Source organism: Cucurbita maxima, unplaced genomic scaffold, assembly GCF_002738345.1.
Source record: "Cucurbita maxima cultivar Rimu unplaced genomic scaffold, Cmax_1.0 Cma_Scf00039, whole genome shotgun sequence".
Lineage (NCBI taxonomy): Eukaryota > Viridiplantae > Streptophyta > Magnoliopsida > Cucurbitales > Cucurbitaceae > Cucurbita > Cucurbita maxima.
Genome location: NW_019272055.1, coordinates 1091224 through 1105982, shown reverse-complemented (window position 1 = coordinate 1105982; position 14759 = coordinate 1091224). Strand labels below are relative to the sequence as shown.

The 14759-nt window shown below is 33.9% G+C and overlaps 1 protein-coding gene and 1 pseudogene across 1 annotated transcript; both read left to right on the top strand.

Annotated features, from left to right (window-relative positions):
- The first annotated feature begins 2020 nt into the window (after positions 1-2020).
- LOC111469259 lies at positions 2021-5814 on the top strand. The gene is made up of 5 exons (XM_023114480.1): positions 2021-2103; positions 3568-3822; positions 3901-4112; positions 4189-4444; positions 5335-5814. The coding sequence occupies exons 2-5, from the start codon at positions 3571-3573 to the stop codon at positions 5626-5628; spliced, it is 1014 nt and encodes a 337-aa protein (XP_022970248.1). The 5' UTR covers positions 2021-2103; positions 3568-3570; the 3' UTR covers positions 5629-5814.
- Positions 5815-9707: 3893 nt separating this feature from the next.
- On the top strand, positions 9708-10478 carry LOC111469257 (annotated as a pseudogene).
- The last annotated feature ends 4281 nt before the right edge of the window (positions 10479-14759 follow it).

The following is a 14759-nucleotide window of genomic DNA, read 5'->3' as shown; positions in this document are numbered from 1 at the left end:
TCTAAAATTAGAGTGATATTGAGTTTTTTTTTTTTTTTTTTTGAATTAATATGGTACTCTTATTCACCATTTTCTCATGTATTACTTCATTTATTCTACTTACATGAAATCGTTTATTGTGGTCCAACATGAAAAAAATATGATTTGACATAAATCGATCATAGTTTTACAATTAATGAGTTATGTGGTAAAATTTCAGACATTTATGCTAAACCATGAGGGAGTAGCAAATCTGGAAACAAACCGTAGATAACATGAAAATTTTAAATCCACATCAGTAGTCCAAGTGGGTTATTGACTAACCAATGAGGAACATCCTATGTGGATAACTTATTCCATAAGTGGAGATCATGCTTAATATATAAAAGAAAAAAGAAGACCAAGAGGAGGGGCACACACTTTGGAGAAAAAAATCGGATTAGACAGCAGAGTCTCTGTCTCTGCTGCCCTAATCCAGCCACTTGACAGCAGAAGGAAGAGAAGACCAAGAAGAATAGATTAGGGCAAAGAGGTGGACGTGAGAGCTCAAGGGAAGAGAACTTCCATTGAAGAACGACAACAAAACTGGATAACTCTCTATTTCCTTACTCTCTTTTCTTATTCTATCAATTTTATATGATTAAGACGTGGGTTCCCTGTTTAATTCAGTTTGCATGGAGAGCTAAACTTTATAGGGGAGGCGAGAGAATTTTATACAATTTAAGTAGATTGATGGTATGATTTTAGTTTATTAAAGAGTTGTTGTTAATAATTTACATGTGTGTTTAATTAGCTACTTTACCTAATAGTTGTTCTCTCTGGGAGAAGAGAGGGAGCAATGAAATTCTCTTTAATACTCTTTCTATTGCAAGGAGACTTGAAGGGTAATAGAAGGGTTATGAATAATTTTTGTGCGAGAGCCTTGTTAATAAAAATTAGATTATGGACATAATTATCATGCACTCAGAAGTGGGCTTGGAAATCTATTCAAAGGAATCAAAATCTACCACAAAACTCAACACTTATCTATTTAATCTTTCTTGGTCGAACCTTATCATTATAGTTGATTTTCTCATCATTTTCTTGTTATTCGACATTAGTGACACTCTGCATTAGTTTTGGTTAATTAGTTAAAATCACCAACACCCATTTGAATGTTACCAAAAAAATTTACTTAATTTCCAAGGATGAAATTAACAAAAAGATAAATTTTTTATGGAATCGATAATTTACTTATTACTTGCTACTTGTGATATATACATGTGATCAATCACCACGAAACTATAGAAATGGACTTGAATGTAGATGAAGAATTTTGAATCCTCCCCCAATTCACTAAAAACTTATCCGATATCAAATTTCCTCAAATTCTAGACAGCTCAACTTATTCAAGGCCTTCTACAAAGTTCCTCTTTGGACCTTCATAACTAAATAGGAAAGACTTCATGGGAAGAATTGAATTTCCTTTTCTTCCATTGAATAGGGCTATCAAAACTCGAATTGGGAATATATTTTAGCCATTTTTAGCCTTCAAGATCGTAAGGAAACATGTTGGAAATCCATTTATGAATACGTAGGAATTGATTCGAGCTTAATTGGTTGAAACCCAATTTCTTCCTTCTAATTTCTTTTCCAATCTTATTTGGACATAACAATCAAGAACAATCAAGCGTTTATGTCAAACTCGGTCTATATTTCGGGTCTTTTATGGACATAGAATTATACTTATCTAGATAATGTTTTATGATTGAATTTAACGTTCTCGATACTTTTCCAATTCGGTTCTTCAATGGGTTGTAATTGAACGTTGTGTTCAAATAATGTACAGCAACTTACCAATCCAATTTCAATAAGTGTCTTACATGCCGAAAAATAGACTTTCTATTTCCATAGATGGAAAATGCCAACGCAAGTAACCAAAATTTCAGTAAACGTAACCAAAACACTCAACTATGTTAAATTAGCATATATGGCATTGCCTTTTTAGGATTTGCTATTCAGTTCATGATAATCAATGGAGAATATGATATATGGGTTATGCCATTCAGGCTATAAAGGAACCAAACCATTGGTGTCACTCCACACAGATCGGCGCTGCCCCTACACTCTCCTCACTTCATCTTGGTGCGTTCCAATTCCCTTCTTTTTAATCTTCTCTCCTCTTTCATTTTCTTCCTGGTTAAGTTTGTGAGTTTCTAGTTTTGATTATAGATTGCTATGTGTCACAATCGCCGTTTTTTTAACTGCGAATTTGATGATTGTGCGGCGCACACTCTTAGCACTGAGTGATCAAGCCAACTTTGGATCGCATTGCCTATGACTGGGCAACGTATGCTCGAACCTTTGGCCTTGATTTGAGAGAAGGTTTTAGAAATCAGGTAGAGAGACTTTGGAAGTGAATTTGAAAGCAAGGTTGAGAGAGAGATTCAAAACACTGTTATATAGCGTACAAGTAAAAAAAACAACAACGACTTACGTAGTATATAACTTTTCAGGTAGGGAGAATTTAACAACTAGTCACGTCTCCCTATAGTACATTAGGGAGAATTTCATATCTATTAGGCGTAGATATGATGAAACGTCATACTCATAGAAAAAACAAGAAGGAAATTATCAACATGAAAGTAGTAGAGGACAACGAAAAAGTAGTACAAGGCGAGAGTTTGAGGCAACACGCCTTAGACAAACATGACCGTAACACTATGTTTATCTAGAGATAACTCTAAGTTTCCCTGTAAGTGTTTTCTTTCGGTACTTTGCAGCATTTTACATTTTTCAGCAAGTGAAAAGCTACTTTTGTTAAACAATATGAAAAATGATTAAGTAGAGTATAATCATAAACTAAATATGCTATTAAACATGCTATTGTATATAGGAGATTCTGTGTTTACTATTAAACATGCTATTGTTCGAGAAGTTTTCATAGCTTTATTTTTAGTATTCTCGAGTAAAACTCATACTAATAGAGATATTGTTTTTTACTTATATACTAATGCTCTTCTCCTTGATTAAGAGTCCAACAATTTTTAAACAATCCTTCCACGAACTAAGTACACTATCGAGTCTCCCTTGAGTCTCCCTTGAAGACTCGTTCTTCTCTAGAGCCCTCGAACAAAGTACACATTGAGCCTCCTCTTAAACAGTCATAACTAGAGTACTACATATCTTTACTATGACTGCACTTTCAAGGCTCAAAACTTTTGTGTTTGACACCTAAGTCAATATGACTAAACTTTTAAAACTCTTAACTTTTTTGTTCGACATTTGAGAATTTTCTTGACATGATTTATTTAAAATATGGTCATGGATCTGATACCACTAATAGGAACAACCAACGTTCACATTGGTATAAGACACAACTTTTTTGTTCGACACGAGAATTTTCTTGACATGACTTATTTAAGATAAGGCCATGGATCTGATACCACTAATAGGAATATCTACTTTGAGCATAAACTCTCGATAGTTTTGCTTTTAGTTTTTCCAAAATTCATGTCAATGGAGATAGCAATCTTTACTTGTATATTCATGATCTTTTTCTTAATTAGCTAACGTAAGACTCATTTTTTTTTTTTATAAAAAAAAAAGATAATGATTATACCAATAGTAGTAGCATTTGCAGCCGGTTTAGTTGGATGGGTTTATCGAGCACTGAAACCGCCACCTCCAAAGATATGTGGATCACCAAATGGTCCTCCACTGACTTCGCGTAGAGTAAAACTCAATGATGGAAGACATTTGGCCTACAGAGAATTCGGAGTTCCTAAGGAAAAGGCTCAACACAAGATCATTCTTTCTCATGGCTATAATGACTCCCGACATATGTACTTAGCTGCTTCTCAAGTACGACATTCTTCTTATTCTTCTTCAACTTTCATTCTTTCTTTTAAAAAAATTGTTTTCAATCATGTTGTGTTATAGGAACTTATGGAGGAGCTCAATGCATGCATAATATTATACGACCGAGCTGGTTATGGAGAGAGCGATCCATATCCATCACGCTCCGCAAAGACCGAAGCATTTGACATTGAAGAATTAGCTAATAAATTAGAGCTCGGTAGCAAATTTTACGTAATCGGATGTTCATTGGGAGCGTACCCGGTTTGGAACTGTCTAAAATACATTCCACACAGGTATTTTAATTTGTTGTTTTTAAAATGATCATGAATTATTGTTTTTGGGTGAGCTAATTGGTTATATAATTTGCAGACTCCTAGGAGCTTCCCTGATAGTTCCTTTCGTGAATTATTGGTGGCCTTCCATTCCATTGGCTTTAGCAAAACAGTCATATAGGAAGCTTCCTCTATTATTCCAGTTCACATTTGGAATTGCGCATTACACACCTTGGATATACTATTGGTGGACCAAGCAGAAATGGTTCCCATCAATGTTGAGGGAAGGCATGTTCATTGATTACGATTTAAAGTTGTTAAAGAAGATAATGGACACTCCAAATAACGGTCAGGTAATTCTCGCGTTTTTGCTTTTGGTTTCAAAAGAAGCCGTTGTTCTTGCTAATATGAACTTAATTAAGAACTATGACTCTCTATAATGGTATGATATTGTCCACTTTTAGCATAAGCTCTCGTAGCTTTCCTTTTGTTTTCCCCAAAAGGCCTCATACCAATGAAGACGTATTATTTACTTATAAATCCATGATCAACCCCTTAATTAGCCGAGGTGGGACTCCTCTCCCAATGATTCTCAATAATCCTCCACTCGAACAAAGTACACCATAAAGCCTCCTCGGAGTCCTATGAAGCCCTCGAATAACTTTCCCTTAATTGAGGTTCTACTCCTTCTTTGGAGCCCTCGAACAAAATACATCCTTTGTTCGACACTTTAGTCACTTTTGACTTCACATTCAAGGTTCACAACTTCTTTGTTCGTCATTTGAGAATTCTATTGACATGACTAAGTTAAGTACATGACTCTAATACCACGTTAGGAATCATGATTTTTCTCAATGCTATGATATTGTCCACTTTGATCCTAAGCTCTTGTGGTTTTGCTTTTGGTTTTTCCAAAACACCTCAGGCCTTCTCCACATCAATGTCACTACCCTTCTCCACATCAATGTCACTACCCTTCTCCACATGATCAACCCCTTAATTACCCGATGTGAGACTACTCTCCCAACCATCCTCAACATCAATGTCACTACCCTTCTCCACATCATTTACTAAAATAGTGACCTCATTATTACATATTCTAACAAACCTATCCATCAGAGCTATCGTTAACTATCCGACATTAGCAGTAAGACGTATTCTCAAAAAGGCTTTTTATGGAGAACATATGTTTAAGCTAGTTCATATTTGTATGTTCTAACATTTGTGGTGCAACCATTTTCAGGGAAAAATAACACAACAAGGTGAATATGAATCTCTTCACCGAGATGTTCTGGTTGCTTATGCAAACTGGGACTTCGATCCCATGGAATTGACCAATCAATTCAAGGAAGGGTCTGTTCATTTATGGCAAGGTAGTGCCGACCGTGTCATCCAAAATGAACTTAATCATTATGTAGTACAGAAACTTCCATGGATTGGGTATCATGAGGTTCCTAATGCTGGCCATTTATTAATCCATGACCCTGAAAACTTTGAAGCCATAATGAGGTCACTTTTAGCTGGGAAAATTTCGTAGGTTTAATGTAACGACCTCCATATCTAGATGTATTTCTCCTTATATTCCTCTCAAACTAGAGGAATAAACTTGAAAATACGACTTGGCGTGGATGTGGCCAATTTCAAACGTAGAGTTTGATCCTTCTAGGCAGCTTTATTTCAGACGAATTAGCCCTCGTGCCTTTCATCATATATGTTTAATTTATTTTCCTAAGGCTAATAGAAACCTTAATTTTGAAAAATATGGTTGGTAAACAAGAATTTGAGTTTGAGTTTGATCCAAAACTTAGGTGATACTAAATTTTTCAATTAGGCATGTTCTTACAAGAACGTTTCCTAACCATATCGTTCTATCAATCTATCATAATCATATTCTTTTTTATACATAACAGAACCATGTCGTTATATCAATCATATCTTAGTCATATCATTATATTACGTTTATCGCATCCTTCTTATGTCTTATCTTAAACATATCATTGAACACATTATAACGTAAGATTTATCATATCATTCACATATCATAATGCATACACAACATATTATAGTCATATCGATTCATAAACAATTCACACGTTAAATTTATGACACGTGCAAAACCACGAAGTATACGTCAACATCAAATATAAGTATGTCGATGGTAATATCACTTACATGATTAGCTTACATCATTCAGCATACAATTATAACCAAACTCATTGTAGGGCTACTAACTTGGTTGGCTTCGGCCGAAGCTACTACGACGCTTTGATGCTAGCTTCTATCCACATGGTAGATTGACATTCTACTATGTGAATTAGCTCACCTAATATAATATAAACTAACTAAACCTAATAAAATGTTAATCTAGAGATGTCAGACAATGTATTCTCTGACTGGGTTCAAACGGTTGAAATGAGATAATAAAATGAAGTGAGGGACCTCCCTTTTATACATAGACCAACCCTCTCTGCTTTTAAGTAATATGAGACAAAATTTTCATTTTCCTATTTTGTTTTCTATTTTTTTTTATTTGTTTGTTTTTGTTATTACATTTACGGACTTAGGACATAAGACAGGTTTGGATAGAGTGGTACGGGTTGTGCATTTTTAGGAACTAGCCTATGTTGCCTTTTTAGCCCTTGATCTCACTTTAATTAATTTCAATCAATTAATTGATGTTTTGATGATAACAAACCTACTTTTAATTATTAACTATTTTCATTATTTTGAATTGTCTACAGTATAAGGTCGGGAATAACGATTTCAACGACTTTTCAATTACTCAAATCAGAGCTAAAACGAAGAAATTACAGTTGAGACAACATACCCGATGTGATGATGTGACAACAAAATCAAAATGATGACAAATCAAAATATATCAAAGTATGACATTTATAATTTTGGAAGAGTAACAAATGGTGTAGTTTTTCTTATTATTATATTTCTAAATAAAATTATTTTTACAAAATATAAATTTGAATCAACATTACTCAAGTTGATTTTTATTATTATTATATTATTATATTTATAATAAATTTTGAATTTTCATTTGACCGTACTCACATAACTTATCATTATTATATTAAAATTTAAATAAATGAATTTGGAAAATTTTCTTATTTATTTACTTTTAATCTCCACCTTCCATTATTCCTAACACAATCCAATGATCAATATTAATTCCTACATTTTTGTCACTTTTTTTTTTCTCTATATAAACTCATCAACTCCCCCACATTTTATATACAAATCTTCCATAAATTTTCCAATCCTCATTTGTTCAAAATCTCCACGGTTTGTTGCTCTCTCCAAGCTTACAAGTTTATTTCTCTTCATCATATTCTTGAGAGGGATTATTATTGTATTATGAGGAAATAGTTGTGAGTGTTTCAAATTGTAAATCTACTCTTTGAGAGAGATGTGATGTGTTACTATCAAATTCAAATACTTGTATCGGTTTGATCCTGCGCCGTGGAAAGAATTGAGTTTGCTCTTGAACTCGTAAAAAAAGCGATGTAGCGGTTTGACTCTGATTTGTGGAAAGAGTCGATAAAGTTCTTTATTCAAATTCCCAAGAGGCGCTTGGGGAGTGGAGTAGGTTGAGTTTGACCGAACCACTATAAAATTACGGTGTCATTTTCTCCAACTCTTTCCATTTAATTTTAAAATTATTATTGTGATTTATTGCATGCTCTACTTGATTATTGTTTTTACTTGAATTATTTTATTCGAGTAATTATCATCTTCTACTTATTTGTAAAAGTTTCATCATTAGAAAAATTAATTACGTTTAAACACTTTTAACGTTAAAACCCTATTTACCTCCTCTAGAGTTGCCATACCGATCCAACCGCCTACTTTATTTGGTTCTTAACCCTAGAGACACATTATAAATCCATATTGAATGAGTGTCATGAAAAATATAATGTCAGTTGGAATTCGTCACAACTATGAATTTTTATACGAGGTTCATTAGGTTTTTTTATTTTTTTATTATTATTATTTTTTTGTTATTTTCTACTCTAATATTGGTTTAAGGTAAAGTTTTATGTCGAAATATTATAAGGACATAGTAGAGATATTTTGATTTTTTCTATCCGAGTCTTAATCTATGCAAATGAAGTGAAGTCATCCATAATCTTATAAATAGGGCTCCTATAATTTTTTTAGTAATTTGGAGTCCATCTTGGTCATGAACGTACCCTCATCATTGAGGCATTTTGGTCATTTTCCCCTTAACTTTGGTTTAGGGCTTAGATATGCTCCTATGTATGTAAAACTTTGCATACACTCTTATTTATGGTATTAGGCATCCATTAAAATTTCATATTCAGGGAATGACATTTAGTGAGTTAATTTTATAACTTGGGATTCTCGAGAAAAACATTTGGTTTAGGTTCTTAATTTGTGGTCTTTGGCTAATCCTTACATTTTTACTTAATTTTGCATTATTTTAAGTTTCTAGGGTAGTACCAAAAGCACCTTACAAGTAAATCGAGTGGGTTGATTCATTCGGTATTTTGGAGGGTTTCTTGGAACGTTAGAATTGCTGTTTCCGGAGGAAGAACCGAGTAGAAGTAAGGTTGTCGACGTTGGGATCACTGTGTGCTCGTCGGAAATCGACGTCGAAGACACTGCGTGGCCGTCAAACATTACAATCAAGAACAACCAAACATTTATGTCAAACTTGGTCTATATTTTGGGTTTTCTGTGGAAGTAGAATTAAAACAACTCTTCTGGAGCGATCGCTCTAATGACCGACCAATGAAACCCCTCAAATTTTCAACTTTTTTGTTTTTTTTTCGAAGTATTACACTTATCTTGAATGATTTATTATTGAATTCAATGTTCTCATTACTTTTCCAATTCTTATCTTCAATGGATCGTAATTGAAGGTCATGTTGAAATATATGTACAAATCACATACCAATCCAATTTCAAAAAATGTGTTACATGCAGAATAAATGTTGTTTTCCCTTTCTATAAATGGCAAATGCCAACGCAAGTAACGAAAACAACACTTGGAGGAAAGAAATATGTAAATTGTTTGCATAAATACGTAACTAATTGCTTAAATACTTTTAGTATATACTTTACTCTCTTAAAGTCGCATACATGGAATTGCCTTTATTAGGATTTGCTATTGAGTTCTTGATAATGAATGGAGAATATGATATGGGTTATCCCATTCAGGCTATAAAGGAACCAAACCATTGGTTGTCACTCCACACAGATCCACGCTGCCCTTCCACGGTCCTCACTTCGTTCTGGTGCGTTTCAATTCCCTCCTTTTATTCTTTTTTAATCTTATTCATTTTCTTCTTTTGGTTATTTAAGTTGTCTGAGTTTCTCGATTATAGGTCGTTGTTATAAACATGATATGTTAATGGAGATAGGGTTTCTTAATGAACTTCTCCTTAATTAATCAATGTTGGACTTAAACGATTTTCAAACAATCCAAGAAAATATTGAAGACATATTCTTCTCTAGAGTCCTCGAACGAAGTACACATTGAATTTCCTCTTAAGTAGTCATATCTATTTGTTTGACATTATTATACTACTCTTCTTATCTAGTGTAGAATACATGAAAGTAATTTTTTTTTTCTTTCAGATAATGATTACACCAATAGTTGTAGCTTTTGCCGTCGGTTTCGTTGGATGGGTTTATCAAGCACTGAAACCACCACCCTAAGGATATGTGGATCACCAAATGGTCCTCCACTTACTTATTGTAGAGTGAAACTCGATGATGGAAGACATTTGGCCTACCAAGAATTTGGAGTTCCCGAGGAAAAGGCGCAAATACAAGATCGTTCTTTCTCATGGCTATAATGACTCCCGACATATGCACTTACCTACTTCTCAAGTACCACATTGTTCTTCATCTTCTTCAACTTTCATTCTTTTTTTAAAAAATTGTATTCAATCTGTTATAAGAACTTATGGAGAAGCACAACGCATGCATAATGTTACATGACAGAGCTGGTTACGGAGAGAGTGATCCATATCCATCACGCTCGACAAAGACGGAAGCATTTGACATCAAAGAATTAGCCGATAAATTGGAGCTTGGGAGCAAATTTTACTTGTTCATTGGGAGTGTACCCGATTTGAAGCTATCTAAAATACATTCCACACACGTATTTTAATTTGTTGTTTTCAAAATGATTATGAATTATTGTTTTTGGGTGAGCTAATTGGTTATATAATTTACAGACTCCTAGGAGCTTCCCTGATAGTTCCTTTTGTGAATTATTGGTGGCCTTCCATTCCATCGAGTTTAGCAAAACAGTCATTTAGGAAGCTTTCTCTATTATTTCAGTTCACCTTTGGAATTGTGCATTACACACCTTGGATATACTATTGGTGGACCAAGCAGAAATAGTTCCCATCAATGTTGAGTGAAGGCATGTTCATTGATTACAACTTAGAGTTGTTAACAAGATAATGGACACGATAACGGTCCGATAATTCTCGAGATTTTGCTTTTGATTTCAAAAGAAGCCGTTGTTCTTATTAATATGAACCTAACTAGGAACTACGACTCTCCATAATGATATTATATTATTATTCACTTTGAGCATAGCTCTCATGACTTTGCTTTTGGTTTCCCAAAACCTTAAACCCTAAACCCTAAATGATCATAACAATGGAGATGTTACTTGTAAACTCATGATCAACCCCTTAATTAGCATATGTGGGACTCCACACCCAAACGGTCCTCAACAATCCGCCCCTCAAACAATGTACACCATAAAGCCTCCCTTGAGCCCTATGGAGTCCTCGAACAACCTCCCCTTAATCGAGTTTCGAATAAAGTACACTCTTTGTTGGACACTTTAGTCACTCTTGACTACACTATCGAAGGCCCACAAATTCTTTGTTCAACATTTAAGTATTCTATTGATATGGCTAACTGATGGGCATGTCCCTGATACCATGTTACGAACCACGACTCTCCGTAATAGTATGGTATTATCCACTTAGAGCATAATCTCTCATGGGTTTATTTTTGGTTTCCATAAAATGTCTCATACCTATGAAGATATATTTTTTACTTATAAACCCATGATCAACAGCTTAATTACCCGACATGGGACTCCTCTCTTAACAATCCTCAACATCAATGTCGCTAGCCTTCTCCGCATCATTTACTAAAAACTACCCATAAAAGCCATCATTAACCATCTATCATTAGCGAAAAGGCGTATTTTGAAAGGCAAGGGAACATATGTTTAAGCTAGTTGGTTTACCAAAGCCGTAATATTTGTATGTTCTGACATTTCTTTTGCAACCAATTCCAGGATGAAATAACATGACAAGGTGAATATGAATCTCTTCACCGAGATGTTCTGGCTGCTTTTGGAAAGTGGGAGTTCGGTCCCATGGAATTGACCGCTCAATTCAAGGAAGGGTGTGTTCATGTATGGCAAGGTAGTGTGACCGTGTCCTTCCCAATGAATTTAAAAACTGACATGGGTTCTGTATCATGAGGTTCCTAGGCCATTTATTAGTTCAATAACCATGAAAACTTTGAAGCCACAATGAGGTCACTTCTAAGTTGATAAGTTTATTTGTTTTGCTGTCATTTATTGTTGTGGCAAAGAAGTGTAAAATGTACCCGTTAAGTTTCAATACTAAGGACCTACGTATTATGAATGTATTTCTCTTTATATTAATCTCAAACTAGAGGAATAAACTTGGAAGGATGACTTGGCATGGACACGGCAATTTCTAGATCTCCACCTTCGTTCCGGAACTCAACTCAGAATTCAGAGTTTGATCCTTCTGGGCAGCTTTATTTCGAATGAATTAGCCCTCAACCCTTTTATTTTATATGATTAAGTTGTTTTTCTATAACTAATAGAAATCTTAATTTTGAATATAATTGCGACAAACAAGAGTTTGTGTTTATCCCAAAACTTACTTGATACTGAATTTCTCTTGTTAGGCATGTTCTTGGGGCCAATCTTCTTCGTGGTTTTCCCTTGGGGTGCAAAAATCGATTGGAATGAGTCTCACATGATGAATTTTCCCATAGACTCGAATTTAGTTTTTTTCTAGTTTCTTCGAGCTTCTTTAATAACAGAAAGAAATGAAAAACAGGTTTGAGATGTTTGCCACACTTCTTCTAATCATCGAACTTGTGAGTAATCTTATTTAAAAGGGGTGGGATAAAATTTGGAGGGAAATGGTGAGCTATAGCTCTCGAATTGAATTGAACTCATAACTCAATATCCAGAAATGAAAAGCTTATAACTCTCCATTGAATGCTTGATATTGCTTGCTTTTTGCTCAAAACGATTGCCCATAGTTCATAATTTATAGACGAAGGATCACCGCCTTTGAAATTTCCAGAACCATCATAATTTTATGTTTGATCCTTAAAGATTTTTCATTAGAAAATTTACTTCGATTACGGTCTTGTTGACCTATGAAAATTTCAAATATTGAAATCAGATCCAACTAATAGATTTCAAGGTACGATAGATTATAAAGATACGACAGGGGATCAATCGTAATTCCTTGAATCTTTAGGGGTAGTTTGATAATTTGCCATTTAATATTATTATTTATTTATTTGTCACTTTTCCCTCTTGAGATTCTTTCTTTATAATAAATTAAATATCTGACAAGTTCTATAAAAATTAGAAAATTATCCATTTCCCCATATTTTCCAACATTTCTTTATTATTTTCATTTAAAACCTGGTACAACTCATTAGAACTATATTTGTCCTTTTTGGAGACCTTATTATCCTCCGGTGTTACATATTTGCTCTAACAATTTTAAATTCGAATAAGCACCACACAACCTAATAGAAAAGGTGCTTAGGTGGATGACTAATTCTTTTTCAACCCTAAATGGAAAGAAAGAAATACCTGAGGTGAGGTGCGGCGGTCGTAGCTAGAAATTAGAGAGGAAGAAAAAGAAGCACCCTAATTCAGTAGATAATGACCGTAGAAGGAAGAATGGACGAAGAAAGATAGCTTAAGACAATAATAGAGATGAGAGAGCTCAAATGAGGGAGCTTTATAAGTGATTATTCTCTGATCCTTACTCTCTTTTCTTATTCTACTAATTTTGTATGATTAAAATGTTTATTCTTTTGTGTAAATCAGTGTGCATGGAGAGCGAAAACAGGGGAGATGAGAGAGTTTTATGTAGTTAATGCACGGTGTGGTTTTAGTTTATTAAAGTGTTGTTATTAGTAATCTACACGTTTGTTTAGTTGGTGACTTTACCTGCATAGTTATTTTTATTATTCAAAAAATAGGACGAGGAAAGAAATCCTCTCTAATACTCTAGTTCTATTGTAACGATACTTGGAGATAATTGAAAGTTAAAGAATAATCCTTCTTCTAGAGTCTTGTTAATAGAAGTTACAAAATTATTATGGAAGTAATCACTTTCGATAACCGAAGAAGTGAGCTTGAGACTTTGTAAAAAGGAGCAAAAATTCACCACAAAGTTCTACAACCTATCTATTTAAGCTATCCCAGGTGAAACTTCCTTGTTATTATTGATATTCTCATTGAAGGCAGGTTTCAATTCTCGTACTTGGACATTCAAAATGCTAGAACTTTCTTTTGCTCGACCTCATAGAGCCTATTTTATGGAGCAAAAAAGAAATTGATGAGAACCCATCTAAAGATGAGTTAAATTCACTAAGGTGATCTAGTTTGAGTGATGTGCCTGGTTTAATTGAACTAGCCACGTTATCATCTTAAACCACTCACCATGGAAATGATAATTTTGTGACCTCCATACCACTCAAAAAGTTGTCAAGGTATCTACAAAGAAGAGGAAAGGATGAACCTTGTGTATTGTAGTGTGGACGGTTGTAATGACCCATTTTTTCGAAACATTCAATCACGACCAATATAATTACAAAAGGGTTAAAAGATGGGAAAATTTTATCTTTTAATAAAAAAATAAAACACATTAAAAGTAAATACATTAAAACAAAACAACTTAAATATACATGTGCACATGTAGGACTTTAACTACAAAGTTCATTTACAAATTATGTGGTTTTCAAAAGCTATATGCAAAAAAAAACTACAAGATTGGGTGAATGAGTCCCCTCCATAGTCGCACGACCCAACATAATCCTATCATGACCAGTTATTACTGTCCACCTGAAAAATAAAATGTAGCAAAAGTGACTATTAAAAGAACGTGTCCTAGTCATACTGGTACAAGAACGTATTCTAACCATATCGTTCTATTAATCTATCGTAATCATATTTTTTTTTATACATAACAGAAATCATATCGTTATATCAATCATATTTGAGTCATATCATTATATTACGTTTATCGCATCCTTCTCGTATCCTATATCTAACATACCATTGAACACATTATAACGTAAAAGTTATCATATCATTCACATATCATAATACATACATAACATATCATAGTCATATCGATTCATAAACAATTCACACATATCAAATTTATGACATGTGCGGAACCACAAAGCACGTGTCAGCATCAAATATAAGCATGTCGATGGTAAGATCACTTACCTGATTAACTTACGTTGTTGTCACGAATTCCTTAATAAAAGTTTGATTATGTCCATTGAAATCCAAGTCAACTTATATGAACAAATGACATCAGTTTCAAGTTCAAACTTTTACAAAATTATTTCTTTAAT